This window comes from Prunus avium, chromosome 1 (genome assembly GCF_965620075.1).
Source record: "Prunus avium chromosome 1, drPruAviu1.hap1.1, whole genome shotgun sequence".
Classification (NCBI taxonomy): Eukaryota; Viridiplantae; Streptophyta; class Magnoliopsida; order Rosales; family Rosaceae; genus Prunus; species Prunus avium.
This window is the reverse complement of record NC_142284.1, coordinates 59745840-59771179: the sequence shown is the minus strand read 5'-3', so window position 1 is coordinate 59771179 and position 25340 is coordinate 59745840. Positions and strand designations below refer to the sequence as shown.

The 25340-nt window shown below is 36.5% G+C and overlaps 1 protein-coding gene, 1 long non-coding RNA gene and 1 pseudogene across 3 annotated transcripts; 2 read left to right on the top strand and 1 right to left on the bottom strand.

Annotated features, from left to right (window-relative positions):
- The first annotated feature begins 662 nt into the window (after nt 1–662).
- Nucleotides 663–2095, top strand: LOC110751195 (peroxidase N1-like). The gene is made up of 3 exons (XM_021951630.2): nt 663–1159; nt 1265–1427; nt 1534–2095. Exons 1-3 carry the CDS (start codon nt 746–748, stop codon nt 1953–1955), a joined length of 999 nt encoding a protein of 332 aa, XP_021807322.2. The 5' UTR covers nt 663–745; the 3' UTR covers nt 1956–2095.
- Nucleotides 2096–14907: 12812 nt separating this feature from the next.
- LOC148298107 (uncharacterized) lies at nt 14908–17733 on the bottom strand. The gene is made up of 3 exons (XR_015832815.1): nt 17367–17733; nt 16070–16224; nt 14908–15318 (listed from the first exon to the last, which is right to left on the bottom strand). It is a non-coding gene; the product is annotated as an uncharacterized LOC148298107 (long non-coding RNA).
- Nucleotides 17734–18067: 334 nt separating this feature from the next.
- On the top strand, nt 18068–24759 carry LOC148298106 (disease resistance-like protein DSC1; annotated as a pseudogene). The gene is made up of 7 exons (XR_015832814.1): nt 18068–18797; nt 19098–20220; nt 20657–20932; nt 21093–21725; nt 21857–22721; nt 22798–23186; nt 23322–24759. The product of XR_015832814.1 is annotated as a disease resistance-like protein DSC1 (transcript).
- The last annotated feature ends 581 nt before the right edge of the window (nt 24760–25340 follow it).

The following is a 25340-nucleotide window of genomic DNA, read 5'->3' as shown; positions in this document are numbered from 1 at the left end:
CCCCACTAGCAATCTCTTTCTTAATACGCGTGATTTGTTAGTCCTAATTATTTGTTAATGACCCCTTTATATCATATGTAGCGGTGATTTAAAAAGACTAGTTGATTGACAAAGGTACCATGACAAAGTAAATATATATCAATCTATGTCCGTTGTAATTACAAAATCAACTATGTACGCATGGTTTTGAACCCCAAAAAAAAAAAACAATGTACGCATAGTGGACTAAGAGCATGTGATTTTATAGAAATATATAATACAAATAGAAACAAAGATATATAACGGTGAACAATTTTTTTTTTTTTAATCGAAAAAAAAAAGATAATGGGCACTGGTTAATAAAATAAATTTCTATATTCAATTGACAGAATAATGAGGACAAATAAATTAGAGCAAAATGTAGGAAAAAAAAAATAAGATAAAGATAGTGACAACTGGAACCTTGTCTACTTCTGCATGAAGGCCTTCAAAGAAGAAATATATGGTTGACTTTGTGAACTGGAGCCGCCCCATGCAAACAACCAAAGACTTTGTCAATGTGTCTCTTCTGGTTGGCACATAATTTGAATGAATTCTCTCTCCGCGTTCAATTATTTATTTGACCACCCAACACTATAGATACTTAGACACAAAACACTTCCAGTCTCATACTCCTCTTTAGATCTCTCTCTCTCTCTCTCTCCTACCGTTTATTATCCTTTCTAAACCTTGATTTAGCAAAACCAAGATCAAAATAACCACCAAAATGTTCCACAAGTACTGTTCCTCCATTTCATTGTTTATGTACTTTGTTTTGGTTGGCTTGGCTACCACCTTGCTTATGGTGCAAGGCCAAGTTACTACGCGTGTCGGGTTCTATTCACGTACATGTCCAAGGGCAGAGTTGATTGTCAAGCAGACAGTCGAAGCTCATTTTAACTCCAATCCTTCCATTGCTCCTGGGTTACTAAGGATGCACTTTCATGACTGCTTTGTCCAGGGTTGTGATGCATCCGTCCTCCTTAACGGCGCAAACACTGAGAAAACCGCCGGACCTAACCGAGGTTTAAGAGGTTGGGAAGTCATCGACGATGCAAAGACTAAGCTTGAAACTGCGTGCCCCGGGGTGGTTTCCTGTGCAGATATTCTCGCCCTTGCTGCCCGGGATTCTGTGGTTCTCGTAAGTGAATATATACATGCATGCTATTATATATCTAGTTAATTAATTAATACCCTAATTTTTATTAATAACCATGCGCTAAGGAAATATTTTGACTTGTCGCAGACCAAAGGATTCAGTTGGAATGTGCCTACTGGAAGAAGAGATGGAAAGGTTTCACTGGCATCTGAGACTTCAAATTTGCCTGGCTTTACAGACTCCGTTGATGTGCAAAAGGCCAAATTCCAAGCATTGGGTCTCAACACTCAAGATCTTGTCACGCTTGTTGGTAAGCATGCCCTAATTCATTACTAATTAATAGAATCAAGGATATCATGCATTGGTGGTTTTGTATTTCCATGTCCAACTAACTTTCTTTATTTGTTTGTCACCAGGTGGACACACCATTGGCACTTCAGCTTGCCAATTCTTTAGGTACAGATTGTACAACTTCACTGCAACTGGAAATGGCGCTGACCCAACCATCAACCCTCTCTTCCTTTCTCAACTGCAATCACTTTGCCCTCAAAATGGTGACGCTTCCAGGCGTGTTGATCTAGACGTGGGCAGCGCAAATCAGTTTGATGCAACTTTCTTTAGAAATTTGCAGAATGGTCGCGGGATACTTGAGTCGGATCAGAAGTTATGGACCGATGCCTCCACTAAAAGTTTTGTGCAACGCTTTTTGGGTGTTAGAGGATTGCAAGCATTGAATTTCAACCTAGAGTTTGGAAGGTCCATGGTGAAGATGAGTAATATCGGCACAAAGTCTGCCACAAATGGTGAAATTCGCCGCATTTGTTCTGCAATTAACTGACCATGGAGATTTATTAACTTATTAATTGAGATTTATTTATTTGTTGGCACAATTAAGCCACTTTCCATTTGTCTTCTGTGTTTCAAAGGGAAAACTACTTTGAGCTCATTCTTTTGTGCAAGTTAATTTTTGTCTAATTAAAAGCCATATATTCCCAGTTATGAGACTTTAATATATCTTCTTGGTTTTTTTATGTGTATGTAAATCCCAAAATAAAATAAAGATGAAAAGATGAAAAGTTATTTTTACAAATAAATTAAAAATTCCCAAAAGGCGCGAATGTAAAAGTAAATAAATAAATATAATCCTTGCAGTATAGCTAGTTGGTTAAAAATTTAACAAAGTTGAGATATGCAAATCCTAGTAAGTAAGCAAATCAAAGAATAAAGCACTAAGGCATCAAATTATCCTACCACTAATAATTTATTTATCTACCAATTACATATTTATAAGAGTAACAAATATTCAAGAAGTGAAGCATTTACCCTCGAGGTTATGTGCTCATATTCCCCTCCGCCAAGGTCGCTTATATCAGAAAATTTAGCATTCAAACACAAAATAAAATATTTGTAGTAAAGATTCTTCTTTACTTAAAAAGTACAAGCCATCTATGGACCAAAAAGAATGAAAATACATATATTTGCATGCTAGAATAACAAACCAAGCATATACCAACATACCACAAGTAATTATTATTTTATTATTTTTAATAAGTCTTATTGGTGTTAAAGTAATTTAAACATAATATACGGGGGAGAGGGGGACGATGACATAACTTATAAGAATATATCATCCACAATTTCTTGTTACCAACCTAATTAATTAGAATATATTATTATCCAAGAAAATCCTAATCATTTCCTGGTGACCCCACTTTATCTTATATGACGGTGATTAAAGAAATAATTAGGTGCGGAGCTGAGTGCTGACCAAAAGAAAAAAAAGTAATCAGTGGTTGACAATGACCAGCTCAAAAAGGCACCCAGTTGACTAAGAACATATATTTATTTATTTTATTTTTGCATGGTTGACAAAAGACCACGTGATTATAAAGAAAATATATGCATGCAAATCGACAGGATAATAATGTTAAAGCGAAAAGTAATATATACCAGATGAATTGAATTTTGATTTTCTCCTCTTCTGGCTGGCTGGCCCATTTTCATGGCCGTCTTTGTTTACTGTCTGATCTCTCCGCGTTTAAATGATTGACCAGCCAGCTCTATAAATATACCTGGAGTGGAGATGTTAGCATATACAGACTATAATCTGGTATATTAGCTTTTGATTGTAAACCAAAAATGAAAGTCGAAGATGAGAGATTGAGAGAGATATTTTCAGGAGAAAGAATGAACTTGGGAAAGAAGCAATTGAGCTGATTGCATTGAGCTGATTGCATTTCACTCACGCACACACTGTGCGCATATTACCGTTAGGAATAGAAATATTCCTCATTACATCACTCAAATCTAACCCTTCATTTCATTACCCTATAAGATAGTGACACATGACATAGACTCCAAGATTACATCTCAGCTGTCCAATTGGACTGTAATCCTATGGCTCACAATTGAGACTGAAAATTCAAAAACTAAAACAAACTAATGTCAGCTAAAAACACTTATACTTCAACACTCCCTTCTAAGTGTTTAGCTGAGATTACTCCAAGCTTCCTTCTCAGATATTCAAATCGATCCCTGACCAATGCTTTGGTAAAAATGTCAGCTGTCTGCTCTTCAGTTTTGCAATATAACAAATCAATCTCTCCATCTTGCAAGGCATCTCAAATGAAATGAAATTTCCTGTTTATGTGTCTTGTCTTGTGATGATGCACAGGGTTCTTGGTTATAGCAATAGCTGAAGTATTGTCACATAGAGTTGGGTTCTTGGTCATGCTTTCGTTAAAATCCACCTATAAAAAGAGCAATTACAGTCCAACATCTATAAATGAAAATTTTAAAGTTCACTTGTATCCTAAATCATAGGACACGGTGAAATTGAATTGCCTGGGGGAAAAGACTCCAGCAATTACTTTGTGAATGCTTGTCATCATCAGCAACACGTACGGGAAACTGACCAATTTTCTAATGCAGGGTTCCCACCCTGACTGTAAGATAGTGACGAAACCTTTCAGTGCAGTTTAAGCTCATCTTTTTCAAGCTGGTTTGAACATCATAAGTTGCTCATCGGAGTGACGCATTTGGCTGGCAGTCCATAAACTAGCAAATTTTGGACATGTATTGGCCATATTGCATGACCAGATAATACGGTCTTGTCTTTCAATCAACTTGTATAGGAAAAATCAAGAGAATAGCTCCAAAAATTCCTCCATTTTACTCCAGAGGTCGAGTTGAGAACCTTCAACTATTGGTATTAAAAACTCACAAGAAAAACCGAAGATTCCAGTGGCTGAATTAAATCAAAGCCTCCCTGCGGCCAAAGTGAGGTCGAACCTCCTTTCGCGCCAGCAGTCGAGCTGAGGGGATGCTCAAAATAAAATTGTTTGTACCAAAATTTGCACTTTTAGCCAAGTTCTTTTTTAGTTTTGCCCATCATTATATAGAGGTTGGAGATCAATTGTAACAGGGAAAATTGGTGTGAGACAAAGACACCATGGTGTGCATGGAAATTATTTGACATTCTTTGTGAGAAAGAGTATTAAAATGAAGGAAAGATGATGCAAACATTAGAGTCTCTCACACCATTAAGTGGTCAGATGTTAAGCTACCCCTAGAATGGACCTTAACAATTGAGTGTCAGCCAACCCCAATTCAACGTAGTTTAAACAATTTAAACTACATCCAACAATATTTAGATGGTACGGTTAAAATTAATTTTGGTAATCAACCACCAGTCAAGTCTACTGTCCACCTAGAACAATTGCCAACGCCAAGTCAATCCTTTAAGATTCCCGCACGACATTCCTCAGTAGAGTCGTCCTCCACTTTGGAAAGAGATTTAGAATTAGAAAAATCCCTAATTGATTTAAAATTAGAATCCTTAAGAAGAAAATCCCAAGTTAACCAACCACGTTATGGCAAAGCCCCAGTCGAAGAAAAATCCAATTCTCCTGAGTCACCTACATAAACTGATTTTGAAGCCGATGCAACCCTTTCAATAGATAACCAATTAAGAACCCTAAATAAGCCGTTTAAAATTCACTGGTCTAAATTAGAAAGTCATTTTCATGCCCCAGAAAATTCAAACCGAAAAGAAAACTACCACAAAGCCTATCCAGATAAAGCCCAAAGAAAAGTAATTTTAAATGAATGGAAAGATTTCTTGAAAGCTACCAAGTCTGAAATCTTTTACCTAGATTACGTAGAAAGTCATCACCTAAGTCAAAAGTTAACAACTTTAACCCAGGAAAAATGGGAAAAAGAAGACAACACCAAAGTCATTTCTACTCATCCCCCCAGTAGAAACCATAGTTATCAATCATAAGAAGGACAGAGTCGTTGCCAGCCCCTACAAAGTCACAGACCCAACTGATAAAGATAAGAAAATGATTGAGCAGAATAATTACACCAACCAAAGCCTAATTGTCATAGGAAAACAACTAGACAAGACTGAGACAAAAGTAGATAAGTTCATTCCCCAGGAAGTTACCCTTAAGTCAAAGAAAGAAAAGCCTTTAGTCCAATTCCAAGATTTAAAGCCTAATTCTACACTTAAAGCAAGTCCTACTTTAAAAAAATTAGAAGAAATGCTTAGTGAGTTAACCCCGGTTAAGCAAAAGCCTGAGAAAGAAGAAACTTCTGGTCTTAAAGTCTTACAATTTGAGCTTAATACCTCTGAAGATGAGTCAACCATGTCCCTAGAGTCTGTCTCTAGTCTTGGTCCGACACTAGTAATATTTCTAAGATCGAAAAAGCCTTTAGTAATTTAGAATTAAAAGATGATTCTCAAAACCTTAAACTTAGCCGTTTAAGAAACAAAGTTAACCCTACAAGCCTTACAAAAAATTGGTATCCTAAGCCTACGCCCCTAGATATCCAATTTGAAGAAAGAACCCAAAGCCAATTCTTTGTGTCTTCAGATAAACTATACGAGTGGAATATTGATGGTTTATCAGAACAAGAAATCTTGAATAAGTCAACATATGTCTATGGTTGCCAAAAGTTATATCACCAACCATAACCTAAGACAATCAGAAATAGTACCCCCGTTAGAAACTGGTTTCACCAAAACACTACATTCTTGGTGGGATAAACATTTAACAAAAACCTCTAAGTCACACATAATTCATGCCGTCAAGCTTAATGAAGAAGGTTACCCTATTTTTAATGAACGTATAGGTACAGGTATAGAAGATGGAGTCAATACTTTGCTTTATACAATAAGAGAGCATTTTATTGGTACCCCTAGTAATACAACTGCTAGGATCCATGACCAACTAAGCAACTTCAGATGCCCTAAGTTAAGTGATTTTAGATGGTATAAAGATGTTTTCATTTCCAGAGTCGTGCTTAGAGATGATAGTAACCAAGCCTTTTGAAAAGAAAAGTTTATTAACGGTCTACCCAATCTGTTTGCCCATAAGATAAGAACAGTCTTAAGCAATGAGTCAGGTCAAATTAATTATGATGAATTAACCTACGGTAATATTGTTAGTACAATTAACCAAGTAGGAATGAAAATGTGTGTAGATTTAAAAATTGGTAAATCTATACAAAATGACAGAAAATCCGCTAAGTATGAGTTAGGAAATTTCTGTGAACAATATGGTCTAGCACCAGTTCCCCCGTCTAGACAAAACAAGAGTCATGATAAGTGCTTTAGCAAAAGCCGATATTATTCTCGTAAGAAAAATTCTTTCAGGAATAATGATGAGTTTTACAATAAAAGAAAGTTTACCCCTAAGAAAAGATGGTCTAGAGATTACCGAAAAGATAAAAAGAAAAGCCACTTTAAGAAAGAGTCCGACAAAAGAAAAGTAAAGTGTTTTAAGTGTAAAAGATTTGGTCATTTTGCTAATGAATGTAAAGTAAAAGACACAATCAAGCAACTAAAATTAGCAAAAGAAGACGAAGACAAATTATTTAAAGTCCTTGAGTTAATTGATTCTGAGTCTGACCCAGTGTCTATAGCAAGCTCAGATGGTTATAATTCAGATAACTCCCAATCAAGTTCACCTACTATCCAACTATGATGTAAAGACAAATGTTGTAATGTCCTAAGCAAATCAATTCGAGTCCTTACTAAGCAAGAATAACAAGAAGTATTATTAATCGATTTAATTCGTAAAGTCGAGAACCCTGAGTTAAAATCTGAGTATTTAAGAAAGCTTAGAAAAGTCATACGTCATAATTTATAATAGGGATCCTTTCTATTATAAATGAGGGTATTATAAGATTATGGATTATGAAGAACCTTAAACTTGTAATCAGATTGCAAAAACTAATAAATAGGAACCCAAATATTATAATTCTATGAGATTATGGATCCACTTTATAAGTTTATAGAACTCTTGAATCCAAAGCATTGTAATACAAATCTTTAATGTTGTAAACCGCTGCATTTACAAGAATAAGGACCAATTTTACATCACCAACGTTCGCCTTTACCTTAACTTTGTAATAGAGATCTTTTCTATAGTAATTTATGATATTACAAGTTTATGGATACACTTTACAAGTTGAGGGAACATCGAGGTCCAAAACATTGTAAAAGACATTCCTAATACTCTAAACCATTATGTTTACAAGAATAAGGACCACATTTACTTTTCCAAGGTCTACCCTTGCCTTATCATTGTAAGAGGTAACCTTTCAATTATAAATCAAGATATTACAACACTATGGATTAGGAAGAACCTCAAACTTATAATCATGGTGCAAACAATAATAAATGGGAACCCAAATCTTGTAATCTATGAGATTACGATCCACCCTTTAGAGCAAGTCCACCGCAGCCCTTTTTGCCAGGGCAAGGCTGCCACTATTCACGTGAATAGTGGCAGCCCTTGCCTTGCCTTAGCCCTTGCCTTAGCCCTTTGGGGTGGACTTGCTCTTAACTCCTCCCATGTTGTCTAAATCCCAAACAAATGGTAAATGACGATTTTGTCTTTGAAGGTTAGTGGGAAAATATAAGCAATTTGTAATTAGCAAACGAATATAGAATAATTGTGTTTATTAGCTTGCAATTGCATTTATTTATGCAATTGCATTTATTTATGCAATTAGAGCATCCGCAATGATGCTCTCTATTTCTTAGCTAAAATTTAGCTAAAAATATAAGAAAGCTATTTTAGGAGCTCTCTAAAAAATTTCAACTCCAACCATACTCCCTAATTTGGAGAGTCATAAATGCTATAACTCTTTTTTGATTGGTCCATCTCTATTAAAAAATAAAATAAAAAATAGTTAGCATTAAATAAAGGTTTGAAATACTCATTAAATAAGGCAGCATTAAATTATAGGGAGCCACTAGGAGTCTTTTCTCTCTCCTCAGATTTAGGAGCTCCTAGAGGACTCCCTATTTTAGGAGGTAGATAAGGAGCATGATTGGAGTTGCATTTTTACAATTCCTCCCTAAATTTTGTCTAAGGAGGTGGTTTAGGAAGCCCATTGCGGATGCTCTTAGTATCTCCCTTTTTGGCAATTACAAGGTACCTAGAACAAGTTCAAATTTCTTGAAGTCTTCGTATTTTATGCATCGTTATGCCAGTTCAAGTTGGTTTCTAAGTTTAGGCGATTACAAATTTATGGATTGGGGTGAATCATGATGTTCTAATTAACAGGAAAAACTGTTTAAATTAGGACTCGAAGTCTTGTTGCACATGTAACGGAATGAGATTTGGACAGTGATTTGCAATTACCAAACACAGAGTAATTGCATTTGCGAAGTGGTTATCCGCATGCCATGGCCATTTTGCATGTAATTAGTGGCTCCAGTTTGAAAATTTGACATTATTCGAGAGACATTTTGGACATTTATCACATCTACCGCCCAACACCCTCATCTGCACTTCCCATATGTTATTAGTGACTAAATTCATAGAAGGTGATTCCTCGCAATTACTAGACATGGAGCTAGTAACTAGTAATTGCATATGGAAATAACTTAATACATTGCAAATTGCATTTTTAATGGCATTTTCATTCTTTAACTTGTTTCGATGGTCACAGAAACATGGAAAAGAAATAATAACGGAAAGGAAATGATAAATGAAAATTGCTCAATACCCAGTGCATGAGTCAAGAGTATTGATGTCCCAAGCAAGCACTAGCAGAAACCATTTCCAATTGCAGGTAAAACCTCATTGAAGATTACATAAACACAACCAAATTACCAGTGATAGATATGGACGTATATAAGCATATGCACCATTTCTGTAAAAAAAAAAAAAAAAATCTCCAAAATCTCACAATCCAAAATTCAGAGATTCCAAAACCAACTAAAACGATCTCAAGCCGTCTTCAATATGGAGAGAGAAGAGAGTTGAGAAATCTGTACATGGAAGGAAGACTCAGTCACCGTCGTCGAGAAATAGAGGAGTTGAGCAGTTGAGATGGGTGGATTTTTGGTCGCCGTCGAGAGAGTGATAAAAGAGCAGCCTTTCTGTCTCAGAAAAACAAATCTCAAATGAGATTAGGGTTGAGATGGAGAGATATGTTAGGGTGTGGAGAGCACCACCATAATAATGGGAAATTGACATAGATAATCACAAAAGATAAACCATAATCAAATATATTCACTTTACAAATTTCAATCAAAAATACTCACTTGGTAACATGAAAGTACCCAATTGCCCTTCATATAAATAAATATGTATTGATCCTTTATTGCCTCAAAAATTCATTTTCTGAAACCCAATTTCTCCCTATTCCTCTCCTCTCTCGCATTCTCCCAAATCTTGCCCAGACATGACTTCATAGAAAATAGAGAGAGTAGCAGCCACGGCAACGACGTCGATGGATTCTCCAAAGCCTGACCCAAACACTAACATTGAGCTCGATACCAATCCAAACCTTAATCCTAACCCTAATTCTTCAAACTGGTTAGTCCCCACCTCCTCCAATGGCCCTGATGTCTGCCTTCTCAAGTTTGCCGGAGACTCCGCTAGCGAGGCATTCATGGGCTCCATTTTTCGCTACGCCCTCTCTCTCTCTCTCTCTCTCTCTCTCTCTCTCTCTATATATATATATATATATATATATATATATACACACATGCGTATGGAGTGTTATGCTTTAATTGCTTAATTGTGGTGTTTCTATATGGGAATTTGAGTGGTGCTGATATAGGATTTTGAGTGTTTGACAAAATATGATTTTCGTTAATAGTATTTTGGGCTTTGCGAAAGGGAGTGAATTTTCTCTTTCTAACTAACGAGGTATTGGAGTTTTTGGTGGGTTTTGTTTAGTGTTGCTGGTTGAGGTATGCTAGTCTTTTGTTATTTTCAATTCGTATCATGTAGGTTTCTGTTGAGTATTGATATAGTAATTCTTAATATGCTTTCATATATGTTTTTTGCTGAAATTCTTTATATGAAGTGTATGAATTTTGAATTCGAATTTGTTGCATTTGCCTTATCAAAACCTAATATGGATGCAAATAGGTCTTGTTGTGATTGATTTTGTTATATATGTTTGTGAGTATTGTTTGTTGTGGGTTCCAAATTTTAAAAGTGCTATGATTTTGTTATATATATGTGTTTGTTTGGTTTTTGGAAATTTTGAGTTGGCTGCCTTGATTTAGTTTGATTGTGTTGGTTTTCTTTTGGTATGCAAGCATACTTGAAAATCTGTAACCTTTTTAGAAGCCTCCAACTCAGTCTCTGCCACAGTGTACCTGGATACTGCGCATAAACCCATAAATAAGCATATATCTTGTAGATGACTACTAAGTCAGAGCCTTTTCTTATTTTTGTGGCATCAGATCAGCCTGTGAATGTTGTAGCACTAGAATATCAGATAATTCAATTCAATTGGAAGATTCTATCAGCCTTAAACATTAGTCTTGTGTTTATTTTTGTATTTTAATATAATTGAAAATCTGGAATTTGTGGGAATTGTTTTATTTTTTTGCTTCCTAAAACCCCTTACTATGGTTAAGGCTGTCAGGTAGGCTATGTGTTGGGTCATTCAGGCTGAGTGTGTGGCTATAGTTGCAAGAGCCATATATTTTTGGTGGAAGAAAGAAGCGTAGGGTTCTAGGAAGAGTAGAAGGATATTTGAGAATGTAAAGGGTGAGGAGATGGATTATCTGCGGTAGATGGTTTGCTTTCGGGCATCATCATGGACTTCTATCTCTTCAAATTTTTGGAATAATCTTTCTTTGCTATATTTTCATTTTGGATGGTTCTTAGCTCCAATATCTTGTCCTTTATTTGTAATATTTATTTCTCTTCTCCATTCAGGCTAAGTGTGTGGCTATAGTTGCAAGAGCCATATTTTTTTGGTGGAAGAAAGAAGGGTAGGGTTCTAGGAAGAGTAGAATGATATTTGAGAATGTAAAGGGTGAGGAGATAGATTATCTGTGGTACATGGTTCGCTCTCGGGCATCTCCATGGACTTCAATCTCTTCAAAGTTTTGGGATAATCTTTCTCTGCCATATTTTCATATTGGATGGTTCTTTGCTCCAATATCTTGTCCATTTTTTGTAATATTTATTTCTCTTGAGATATTTGACAATTTTTTTTTAATGACAGTTGGACCTAGATTTTTGCCTTATGGAAGATTGTTGTCGTTGAGAACCTTCATCAATTTGGCTTCTTTGTATTTTCACATAATTTCAAAAATTCAGTATGTGGGGTGTGTAGAAACTGTTTTTTACATGAAATCAGAAAAGAATTCAATTCAAATGAGCCTTCTTTGTATCCTTCAACTTATCCAAGTTGTGGGTATTAGGATGCAATCTGATGAGAATGAGCTGTGTAGCTTTTCTTTCTAGTCTCAGAATACAGCAAATGGGTCTATCCAATCTTTTTTGTGCATAATCTTTCTTGTACATAATTAGTAAGCCACAACATGACCCACCCAACTACAGAGATTCATCACCAATTGCAAGTAATTAATTGGGTTTCAGTTGCTGGCATTCTTTATTTGTGAATATTGGTCCCTTCTCTGGAGAACTTTGATAGTTTTGTGTTGATTCCCACAATATCATGGGTCCAATGTTATATCATTTTACTGGGTATGTAAGTCTTAATTTGTGTATTTGCGTCTTGATTTAAAATGCTATAAAATTATAATAAAGTTTGGATATACTAGTTCTCGATGGACTTTGCTGAGTTGATTTTTGCAAAAACTATTGTGAATAATGTCCTATTATAAATAATGAAATTTGCTGAGTTTTTGGTGAAGTTTCCAAATTATAATGTCCAATTTCTAAATAATGATCAACTTTCCTTGATGAAGTTTCGAAATAATGTCCAATAATATTGTAGTTGGTCATTCTCTTAATAGATTATACACATCGTACTTGATAGTAACTGATCTTTAAGAATTTTTATGCACTTGCCATTTTCATTTTGTAGGTTATCTAGGTAAGCGTAGAGCAAAGTTGCAAAGCTATCAAATTTGGTCATCTAGTAAGTGATTAATGTTTAGGATATTACAAATTCCCATAGTTTGATAGTCATTGATCATTCTCAATTTTCATTTGCTTGCATTGGTTTTATGGATGTGGCAAGTTAATTTCGTATGAGATAGAAACCAAGGGGTGTACAATGCACATAGTATGAAGTTTGAATGGTTTGATTGTGTTTGCAGTATGAATTTCGTTATGTAAGGGGGCATGAATTTTTGATGGTGACTACTAAGATACCTTAGATCACATTCATGAAATGGATCGTATTTAACAACCCTAAACTCATGTAATCCAACTTTATATGCCCGAAGTTGCCAAGGGCAAGGAAGTTGCCAACAACGAACACACAATCTACGTTTTCCAGATTGGACTGTTCTAAATCGAAAGTGGCCTCTGACTGCTGCTAAACATAAGGTTTTTATAAGGGCAAGCTTATTTGGAAAAACTCGTCCAACCTTAAAATTTGATTCCCAATTTATGCAAGAAAGACCTCCACCATAATCAATATCTTCCACACTCTTCCCAATTTGATTCCCAATTCTTAAATGAGATTATTGCTATATCAAATGTCAGGCATCCAAACCTTGTTGAGTTGATTGGGTGTTGTGTTCAAGGAGCTAATTCTGGCCTTATATTTTGTATCAGACAGACCATGTAATTATTTAGACCTCGTTGAATGAAATTGAGCACAATTATTTAGTTCCCCATTGTTGAGGAAAAATTACTATAAAATCTTTATTTTTTGGTGTAGGGGTGTAAGAATGCGATTCCAGAGCGTCTTGTTCTTTTTTAAAGAGATCACGTTATATACATTCTGTATTGCTTGTATATTGCCCTGGTATTGCATGTATATTATTTCTTCTATATAGCCCTCGTATTGCTTGTTTAGTGCCATTTTAAGAGAATTTGCAGATATTGAAAACAAGAGAGAAAAGGAAGCCAATCAATATATTGCGTCTATATTGCTGATGTATTGCCCTCGTATCACTTTGTTTTTTTAAGTCTTTTCGAAAGAAATTATATAGGTGGGAGTATTTAGTTTTTGTGCCCTCCTATTACCTACGTATTACCCTCTTATTGCCTACGTATTACCCTCTTTGAGCCAGCAATTTGTATATTGTATTTCAAGGGACATATGTAATGTCATAGTCTGACTGAAGTTGTATTAATTTATGCCGAGCCGTCCTTAGCTTGGGTTATCATTATCAGTATAGAATTTTGTATTTATAATTTAAAATTCCATTATAATAAGGTGGAAAATGTGAAATGTGCATCATATCTTAATCTCATCAATGTGTTTGCAAAATGATGCATGCCTCATCTACTTTCAGTGTCAACAATGTCTCCAATTTCGTAGGGTATGTATATCATTGGCAAGAAAAAGAAAAGTTGCGCTCAACTTGTTTATTGTATTTTTATTGCTTTTTTCTTGCTTGTCTATTGTCACTTTAAGTTTGATGGAATCAAAAGGACGTAACGTCCTTAATGGAATCACATTCTTACAATAATAAATAATCAATAAAAAAGCAATAATGGAATCACATTCTTACACCAATAGCTGAACACAAATCAATCATGTTGAAGAGATACATATACGGTGCTTATTATACCTTATTTATATGATAATGAATAATGATCTGGCATTTTCCTTTACAAAATAAAGTTACGCTAGTGTTTTCTTTTACAAAATATCCTTATAAGTTCCTTCACAAGACAGACTTGAAAAAACAGGTGATAAGAAACAAATATAAGTGCAATAACTAGGCAATACCACAACACTAAAATGGCAATACGATGACAATACAAATGCAATAGGGGAGCAATACAATGGCAATACAATAACTCCACATTCCCACTATAATTTCATTCCACATTCCCACTCTATATTCATAATCTACAACATATTACAAAAAGGACACAACGTCCTTAATGGAATCACGTTTTACACTCCTACATCATCAAAATACCCTCGAGCAAGGAATGGGTGGAGAGGCTTCTGTAAAAGTTGAGGATGTAAAAGATGTTCTTGACTTGAAGGTGGATTAGTTACTGGCCAAAAGCTTCTTAGTGCCATTTTAAGAGAATTTGCAGATATTGAAAACAAGAGAGAAAAGGAAGCCAATCAATATATTGCGTCTATATGGCTGATGTATTGCCCTCGTATCACTTTGTTTTTCAAGTCTTTTCGAAAGAAATTATATAGGTGGGAGTATTTAGTTTTTGTGCCCTCTTATTGCCTACGTATTACCCTCTTATTGCCTACATATTACCCCTACATTGTGGTTGTATTGCAGGCTCGATAGCAGTACAATGGCAATTCAACTCCTTATTCCCAACTTCCCAAGACTTTAATTTTATTTTGAATATAGACTTGAAAAAAAATGGTGTTAGAGAAGCAATACGTGGGCAATACATGGCAATACATGGCAATACATTGGCAATACATGGCAATATATGGGTAATACACGGGCCAATATCTTGGCAATATATTAGCAATACACGGGCAATATATTGGCAATACACGGGCAATATCTTGGCAATACACGGGCAATATATTGGCAATATCTTGGCAATACATGGGCAATATACATGGGCAATACATTGGCCTATATACATGGGCAATAATACATTGGGCAATACATGGTTTGAAACTGATAAAGTACAATGAAACCAGAGCATGTTTATTAACAAACTATACTGTAAAAAACATCTCCAAAGCAGTTGAATTTGCAGCATCTACTGTTGCAACCATTCCTCGTTTTTCAGAACCATTGCCGCTCAAGGAATTCATAGCTTCTTTACGGGCTTTCAAAACCAAATGAAAACCTACAAAATAGAAATGGAAAGTACATAAAGTTCCAAGAGATCAATTACTATCAACTATGATGTGTATATTCTATCGAGGGCACAACCAACTAGACTTTTATGTTAGAGTTTGGATTATATGAAAATGAACCAAGCTTGACAACACGTTAGTGTAATGCCCATATATCAACTTTGTATTCAAAAAATGTTCACCATTCACCCATCTCTGTTCTGTGTCATCGACATAACCCGACCATTTTTGAAGTGATGAAATATAGTAGCATTACTTACAGGAATTTCTTGGTTTTTGATCAGAGAAATGTACTTCATAGAAACATGACCATGAATGCAAACAATTAAATTCTTCAACACCCTTACTAGTGCACTCTCAATGAAACCGATACAGAACTGGTGAACTTGTATGGTGTATAAAGTGAGCTACAAAACCTATTTCAAAATTCAAAACATAATGAACTACATAAAAAAACTGTCCTTTTACTCTCATATTGCAAATTATTTGCTCGTGAAATTTTTTCCAAAAACTTATTTCCTTTCCTTTCAAACAAACAGGATTAGAAGCCAAACCCCTAAAAATCAAAATTGAAGCAAAAACTGACATAACTAACCTATTTCTATGCTAGAGAAAATCAAGATTTGATTTTTATTTTTTGTGTTATTTTGAGCAAAATAATTCCTGGGTATTGAAGAATGGGAAAAATAGCTTAGAACTCAAAATTACAAAAACAAAGTGAAAAGGATCAGAAGAGAGCACCTGGTGGCAATGGGTATGGCGGGTTGTTGTTGTTGATGCGTCCTTTTCTATTCCTTCTGTTACTCCTTTATGTAGGCTTTTGGAGGGTGGGCATGGTCTCCCCCCTGAATGAAGGTGCTGGTCCCAGATGACCAATGAAGTTCGATCCCTGATCCCTGATCCCAGATTTCATGTAAAAGACAGTTTCTACACATCCCAGATTTCATGCAACTATAGCCACACACTCAGCCTAAATGACCCAACACATAGCCTACTTGATAGCCTTAACCACAGTAAGGGGTTTTAGCAAGCAAAAAAAAAAAACAATTCTCACAAATTCCAGATTTTCAATTATATTAAAATACAAAAATAAACACAAGACTAATGTTTAAGGCTGATAGAATCTTCCAATTGAATTGAATTATCTGATATTCTAGTGCTAAAACATTCACAGGCTGATCTGATGCCACAAAAATAAGAAAAGGCTCTGACTTTATAGTCATCTACAAGATATATGCTTATTTATGGGTTTATGCTGCAGAGACTGAGTTGGAGGCTTCTGAAAAGGTTACAGATTTTCAAGTATGCTTGCATACCAAAACAAAACCAACACAATCAAACTACATCAAGACAGCCAACTCAAAATTTCCAAAAACCAAACAAACACATCTATATAACAAAATCATAGCACTTTTAAAATTTGGAACCCACAACAAACAATACTCACAAACATATATAACAAAATCAATCACAACAAGACCTATTTGCATCCATATCAGGTTTTGATAAGGCAAATGCAACAATTTCGAATTCAAAATTCATATACTTCATATAAAGAATTTCAGTACAAAACATATCCGAAAGCATATTAAGAATCACTATATCAATATTCAACAGAAACCCACATGATACAAACTGAAAAATACAAAAGACTAGCATACCTCAACCATTAGAGAAAACCACAGTTTCACATCTCAGAACACTAGCATACCTCAACCATTAGCAACACTAAACAAAACCCACCAAAAACTCCAATACCTCGTTAGTCAGAAAGAGAAAATTCACTCCCTTTCGCAAAGCCCAAAACACTATAAACGAAAATCATATTTTGTCAAACACTCAAAATTCTATATCAGCACCACTCAAATTCCCATATAGAAACACCACAATTAAGCAATTAAAGCAAACACTCCATAAGCATGTATATGTATATATATATATATATATATATATATATAGAGAGAGAGAGAGAGAGAGAGAGAGAGAGATAGAGAGAGAGAGAGAGAGTAGAGAAAATTGGAGCCCATGAATGCCCCACCAGCGGAGTCTCCGACAAACTTGAGAAGGCAGACAGCAGGGCCATTGGAGGAGGTGGGGACTAACGGGTTTGAAGAATTAGGGTTAGGGTTAAGGTTTGGATTGGTATCGAGCTCAGTGTTAGTGTCCTGGTCAGACTTCGGAGAATCCACCGACGTCGTCGCCATGGCCATTACTCTCTTTGTTTTCTATGAAGTCATGGCTGAGCAAGATTTGGGCGAGTGCGAGAGAGGAGAAGAGTTGGGAGAAATTGGGTTTCAGAAAATGAATTTTGAGGGGATAAAGGGTCAATATAGATATATTTATATGGAGGGCAATTGGGTACTTTCATGTTACAAAGTGAGTATTTTTGATTGAAATTTATAATGTGATTATTATTGATTAAGGTTTATCTTTAGTGACTATGTATGTCAATTTCCCTATAATATATATGCATTACCTGCTACTTACTGTGGCAGTTTTAAAAACTTGGCGCACCGGTACACCGTAGACGTTGCCCTCTTTTCATGTCTCTTTCCACTAAAGCTTCCTTGCATTTTCCTGACCTTCAATCTTAGCCGTCCAGCAGATCGTGTAGCCAGCAGCCACAGAAAGTGACCCCTGGTTTTGGTTGCTTCCAGAAAATTACCCTCTGTCCACACTGTTCTTCCACGCTCTCTCTGCCTCTCTCCGCGTCCATGACGTGTTGGCAGGAACGTGGGACTTTTGCTTCTGTTGACTGAAACGTTCGGGGACCTTGACCTTTACTTTGGGTAGTTCAATAACATATTCATCTGCTGCTCAAGGCCAAACCACTTGCCCAGAAAAAAAAGTAATTAATTATGAAATAACTTCTTCTGCTCAAGTCGGATCGGAAGGCAGTATCAATTTGTAGTTGGTCTGATCTGAACCAGTATCAATTAATGGATGCCAGGAAAGCCCATAAAGCCTCCTCTTCATCCTCACCATCTTCCTCGTCAAAACGTTGGAAGTACGACGTGTTCTTGAGCTTCAGAGGTGAAGACACACGCAAGGGCTTCACAGGCCACCTCCACGCCGCATTATCTGATGCCGGAATCAGCGCCTTTCTTGACGACAACGATCTAGAAATAGCGAAAATTATAAAAACCGAACTGGAGCAGGCAATCGAAGAGTCCATGATCTCCATAATTGTCTTCTCCCAGAGTTATGCCGATTCCAGTTGGTGTCTTGACGAGCTGGTGAAGATCATGGAGTGTAGAGAAAAATTGGGGCAAAAGGTTATGCCATTGTTCTATAATGTTGATACTTCATATGTCCGGAAACAAACTGGTAGTTTTGCACAAGCATTTGAGAAACATGAAGCGGGCATCTGTGAAGGTAAACATGAGAAAGAAAAGGTACAGCGGTGGAGAAATGCTCTCGCTCAAGCTGCAGATTTGTGTGGGGAAGATCTTAAAAATGCTGACAATGGGTAATTACTAATTTCTTGTTCCTTGGATTATCATCTCCTTACTTGACAACCATATGTTTCCTGTCCTTTTTGTTTTTGTTTTTCCCATTATGTTTTAACTATGGTTTGGTTTGGTTTGGTTTTAACTATCCATTCTTTCTTACTTGATATGTAAGATCCATTTAACATTTGATGTTAAATCCCAATCTTAATTGTTAATTATATCTTAATTCTAAATTATTAAGCTAGGGATTCAATTTGACCTTGTAGTTTGTTCCACATCGAATGATTCGTAGTTCTGCTTCTTTGTTTAATTGCCAGGAATGAAGCAGAGTTTATCAAGAAAATTCTTAGGGTGGTTAATAACTTGGTGAACAGAAACTACCAATTAGACGTTGAACACCTTGTTGGAATTACTTCTCGGGTGAACGATGTTGTTCGCATGATTGATATTGAAAATTCAGGTTCTAAGGATGTTGTTCGCATGATTGGCATTTTGGGGATGGGCGGCATTGGAAAAACAACGCTTGCCAAAACCATTTATAACAAATTTGAACGTATCTTTGAAGGTAGGAGTTTCCTTGCTGACGTGAGGGCAGTAATTGCACACCAACCCATTAATGGTCTGGTTGGTTTGCAAGAACAACTTCTAAATGATATCTTGAAAAGCAAGGACCCCATAAAGGTTGGCTCTGATGCTAAAGGGATCGATATGATAAGAGCAAGACTTTGCTGTAAAAGAGCACTTGTCATAATTGACGATGCAGATGATCTACAACAACTAAAAGCAATAGCTGGAGCTCGTGATTGGTTTGGTCCTGGAAGTAGAATTGTTATAACAACAAGAAATAAACATTTGCTAGAGCAAGTTGGAGTGGATAGCACATATATGGCTGAAGAAATGGATGAGGAAGAAGCTCTAGAGCTCTTTAGTAGGCATGCCTTTGAAAGTGGTTATCCTGATCAAGAATACCTTGACCTCTCAAAACGTGTAATTCGTTACTGTCAAGGCTTGCCACTAGCACTTCGAGTTGTAGGGTCTTTTCTGATTAAAAGAACCGCATTACAGTGGGAAAGCCAATTGGAGAGATTGGAAAGAAGTCCTCATGAAGCAATTACAAAAATACTGAGAATAAGCTTTGACGGGCTACCTGACCGTACAGACAAAAATACATTCCTTGATATATCTTGTTTCTTTATTGGAATGGACAAGGACTATGTCACACAAATATTAGATGGATGTGGCTTTTCTGCAAAGCTAGGAATCCCTATCCTCATTGAACGGTGCCTTGTAACTGTTAGTGAGCAAAACAAGCTGACGATGCATGATTTGCTTCGAGACATGGGAAGAGAGATCGTTCGTGAAAGTGCCCACGATCACCCTGAAAAATTTAGTAGATTGTGGAAACCTGAAGACGTAACAGATGTATTGAGGGATGAATCTGTAAGTAATTTCCCAATTAAGTTTTAGAATGCATCATGCAAGAGAAGCATATGTATCCCATGTCTATAATAAATTAAAATGTCTTTTTCCATTTCTTTATTTTTTTTGTTTATTACAAGTGATAGTCTAAATTAAAGTAAAACTTGAGGAAGAGATGGAGATGGAGATCGAGGCAGATGAATTTAAACTTGAGACCTTAGTTTGCAAGTTTATACTATTTTTCACTTTGCTAGACCCCGTTGCCATTTCTTATATTATATCCATTAAGAGCAAACCTCAATTAGGCATAACCAACAAAAAATATGTGCTTTGATTGCAAACACAAACTATAGGGCGTAACATGGTCCAATACTATTAATTATACCTTTTGGTCCAAACTATAGGGATTTTTCATGTTTGTAAATCATTTTTCTAACTCGGTATCTTTTGTTAACAGGGAACTAAAAAAATTGAAGGAGTTGCTCTAGAAATGGGATGGGACAAGGCTAGATTCAGTGCACAAGCATTTACCAACATGAAAAAACTGAGGTTACTCCACCTCGGCAACGTAGAGCTCACTGGAGAGTACAAAGATTTTCCCAAAGAGTTAATGTGGTTGAGCTGGCGTTTTTTTCCTTTAGAGTCCATACCAGATGACTTTCCTATGCAACCAAAACTAGTTGCTTTAGACCTGCAGTATAGCTTCCTCAAAATAGTTTGGAAGGATTGCAAGGTATAATAATCTCAACCAAAACTAGTTGTTGTTGGGTTCTTTCCTTCTGGTTCTATACATATATTATAATTCACCTTCTCTTCATTTTGGTTTAATTTCTGTATCAGAGACCTTCCTTTTGGATTTTAATTTCCATTCTAATTTTGTTTTTGTGTAACAGTTGCATCAGAATTTGAAAATCCTTAATCTCAGTTATTCCTATGAGCTAACAAAATCACCAGACTTTTCAAAAATCCCAAATCTCGAGGAATTGATATTGCAATCCTGTTCGAGTTTATCTGAGGTTCACTCATCCATCGGGGATCTTGGAAGACTTTCTTTGGTAAATCTTGAAGGCTGCTACATGCTAAGGGATCTCCCACTGAATTTCTATAATTCCAAGTCTATTGAAACTCTTATACTGAATGGTTGTTTAAGATTTCAAAACTTGGCCGATGGCTTAGGGGACATGGTATCATTGACAATTTTGAAAGAAGATAAGACAGCCATCAGACAAATTCCAAGTCTCGCTGGTCTTTCAAAGCTCAAGGTCTTGTGTTTAAATGAATGCAGAGAACTTCTTGCAATCCCAGATTTACCAACCAATTTGTATGTTCTGAAAGCAATTGACTGCCCAAAATTGGAAACAATTCCAGATTTTTCAAAAATGTGGAATATGAGAGAATTGTATCTAAGTGATTCGTTCAAACTCACTGAGGTTCCAGGCTTGGATAAGTCATTAAACTCCTTGACAAGGATTCATATGGAAGGCTGCACCAATCTGACTGCCGATTTTAGGAACAACATCCTACAGGTCAATCCTTCTCTCTCTCTCTCTCAAACACACATACATGTTTCTCTTTCTATCACATACAACGCATAAGAATGTACACATGCATGCATAAGAATGTATTTCTTATAGAAATTTGGCTCTACATGGTATAGGGATGGACTTCTTGCGGATATGGTGGCATTTTTCTCAGTGGAAATGATATTCCTGATTGGTTCCATTATGTCCATGACGATGATATTGTGGATTTCACTGTGCCTCAAAGTGTGGGTCGTAATTTGAAAGGGTTAACTTTGTCCTTCGTTTACTCTTCAGACTCATTCTTCCGTAGTTGCACTAGCTTTAGCATTCTCATTAAAAATATGACCGAGGGTACTGAGCTTGATGCCAGGATCATATCCAATCCTCCAACTAAGGGTGAGAAGGACAGTTATTATCTTTGGCAAGGACAGTTATCAAATGACGAGCTCAAATTGCAAGACGGTGATAAAGTCTTGATTGAAATAATAGTGGAGGAGAAATATGGTTGGGCGAAGGTGAAGGTGAAGAAAACAGGTGTTAGTCTGGTATGGGACAAATTTATGAATGAAAATATGATTGATTACCATCGTTGTGCGTATGAACGACGCCCATCTCAGGTCAATGATGATGACATCATTCATGTCGAAGATGATAATCACATAAGAAAATCACCAGACTTTTCAAAATTCCCAAATCTCGAGAAGTTGATATTGAAAGGTTGTAAGAAGTTGATTAAGGTTCACTATATCGGGCATCTTGGAAGACTTTCTTTGGTAAATCTTGAAGGCTGCGAAATGCTAAGGGATCTCCCACTGAATTTCTATAAATCCAAGTCTATTGAAACTCTACTACTTAATGGTTGTTGGAGTTTTCATAACTTGGCTGATGGCTTAGGGGACATGGTATCATTGACAATTTTGGAAGCAGATAAGACAGGCATCAGACAAATTCCATCTTCCATAGTAAAATTGAAGAAGTTGAGAATTTTATCTCTATCTGGTGAGAATTTTGAAATTCCATCTTTTACCCCTTTCGTTACATAGCTTAAACTCTTTAATAGAGTTATGTCTTGCAGGCTGCAGGTTAACTGAGGATGCAATCCCTAAGGATCTATGTAGCCTAATTTCCTTAGAAGATCTGCTTCTTGGAGGCAATGACTTTTGTAGCCTACCAAGTCTCGCTGGTCTTTCAAAGCTCAAAGTCTTGTGTGTAAATGCATGCAGAAACCTTCGTGCAATCCCAAATTTACCAACCAATTTGTATGTTCTGAAAGCAATTGACTGCCCAAAATTGGAAACAATTCCAGATTTTTCAAAAATGTGGAATATGAGAGAATTGTATCTAAGTGATTCGTTCAAACTCACTGAGGTTCCAGGCTTGGATAAGTCATTAAACTCCTTGACAAGGATTCATATGGAAGGCTGCACCAATCTGACTGCCGATTTTAGGAACAACATCCTACAGGTCTCTCTCTCTCTCTCTCTACTCTCTCTCTCTCTCTCACACACACACACACACACACACACAAACACAGATGCCGCCCATGTAATGATATATCCAGGCTTGTATAAGAAAGAATGTGTTGCTTCTGGTGTGCAGAGATGGACTTCTTGCGGATTTGGTGGAATTTATTTGAATGGAATTTATGATATTCCTGAGTGGTTCAAAATCGTCAATGATGTGGGCAATATCGTCTTTTTCGAAGTTCCTCAAAAAATCATGGGTCGTGATTTAAAAGGGTTGACTATATGCTTCGTTTACTATTATCTTGTTTTGGGCCCAAGACCTGAAGATTCTGAAGGTCCTATTGACATTATCGTTAGAAATCTTACCAAACAAACTGCTTTGCACACCAAGATAGCATTTGCCAGATACGGAAGACCAGAACCCCTTCCGTTTTTGTCAAGCGAACCTGAAGACCGTTGTCTTTGGCAGGGACAATTGTCAAACGATGTGCTCCGTTTGCAAGGCGGGGACCAAGTCTCCATTCTTGTAAGGCCTCTAGTTGATTTTGTGAGAGTGAAGAAGACAGGGGTTCATCTAGAATGGGACAAAGTCATGAAGGAAAATATGGATAATCCGGATCCTCATTTGTATGATTTGGAAACAAATCGGGATTTTTTGGCAGTGAAATCATATCTGGAATTTTTGGGGGGAACTGATGATGAGGCAAGACCAAGCCATGACGCATCTGTTCCCGGTGATCAAGTGAGTGCTATAGATGAAGAATCAGCAGTGGAAGACGATCCTCTCGGCCATGGCGATCTATGTACTCGTTTGTCATTGTCTGTCACGGAAAATCTGGATTTTTCTGGAGGGGCTGATGATGGGGCAGGACGGAGCCATGGCGCATTTGTCCGCCGCACTAATCAATCGAGTGCTGTAGATAAACAATTAGAATGGGACAAAGTCATGAAGGAAAATATGGATAATCCGGATCCTCATTTGTATGATTTGGAAACAAATCGGGATTTTTTGTCATTGTCTATCATGGAAAATCTGGATTTTTCTGGAGGAGCTGATGATGGGGCAGGACGGAGCCATGGTGCATCTAATCAACTGAGTGCTGTAGATAAACAATTAGAATGGGACGAAGTCATGAAGGAAAATATGGATCCTCATTTGTATGATTTCAAAACAAACTAGTGTTATACATGAACTAGTGTTATACATGAACAATTAGCAGTGGAACCATATCTGGATTTTTTTGGGGGAACTGATAATGAGGCAGGACGGAGCCATGACGCACGGCCGGATGATGGAGCAGGACGGAGCCATGACGCATTTGTTCAGACTAATCAATCGAGTGCTGTGGATGAACAATTAGCAATGGAGTTGATGACTCCATTTCAAGAAAGTGTACCATACTGAGCAAGCCATCAATCTTGATGGAGGAAGAAGAAGCCATGATGAAGCAGAGAGAAATTGCAATCTTGATTTCTGTATTTCTTAATCTTTTAAGCTACAGCAGCACTATTACACTTTATACAGCTGTCTAATTAATTCACACACTTACAAATCACGTGCAATACAGCTGTCTAACTAATTCACATACTTACTAACAACTCACGTGCCTTACCCACCCAACTCAATAACTGATAACAATGATATCAATAGTTAACAGTTAGTGCGCTTTAAGTAGACCAACACCCCACTTGCCAAAACTCCATCATGTTTTCTGGGCTGTGGTTGTAACCAACTGTGTTTTGGTTCTGTGTCCGGAATCAGAGAAGTAAAATAATTACACATAAAAAATAAATTAAAAAACTTTCCACGTTACATTCTGGTGCACTCTTCACTTCTGTAGGTAGCAGACATGTGTCAGCATAAGCAGGAACATACGGTTCACACCTCCTTCACACAAAATAAAATACTCATGGATTGTAGATAAAAATTAGAGCAAAAGGTTGTGCCGATATTCTACGATATGGGGTGGGGGCTACGGATGTGAGGAATCAGACTGGTTGTTTTGCAAAGGCATTTCAGGAGCATAGACGAAAGAAAAAAGCTCATAAAATTTAATTGAATTGAAACCCACATGTTCCCTATTGTACAAGACTTTTATTAGCATCAAAACGAGCTAGTTGGTTAGCCAAAACCCTAATATCAAATGAAATA

Excerpts from the sequence above, each read along its gene's own strand:
- LOC110751195 (XM_021951630.2), top strand. The coding sequence starts at position 746 with ATGTTCCACAAGTACTGTTCCTCCATTTCATTGTTTATGTACTTTGTT. Across the intron at positions 1,160-1,264 it reads CCCGGGATTCTGTGGTTCTC|ACCAAAGGATTCAGTTGGAA; the intron begins GTAAGTGAATAT and ends GACTTGTCGCAG. Across the intron at positions 1,428-1,533 it reads AGATCTTGTCACGCTTGTTG|GTGGACACACCATTGGCACT; the intron begins GTAAGCATGCCC and ends GTTTGTCACCAG.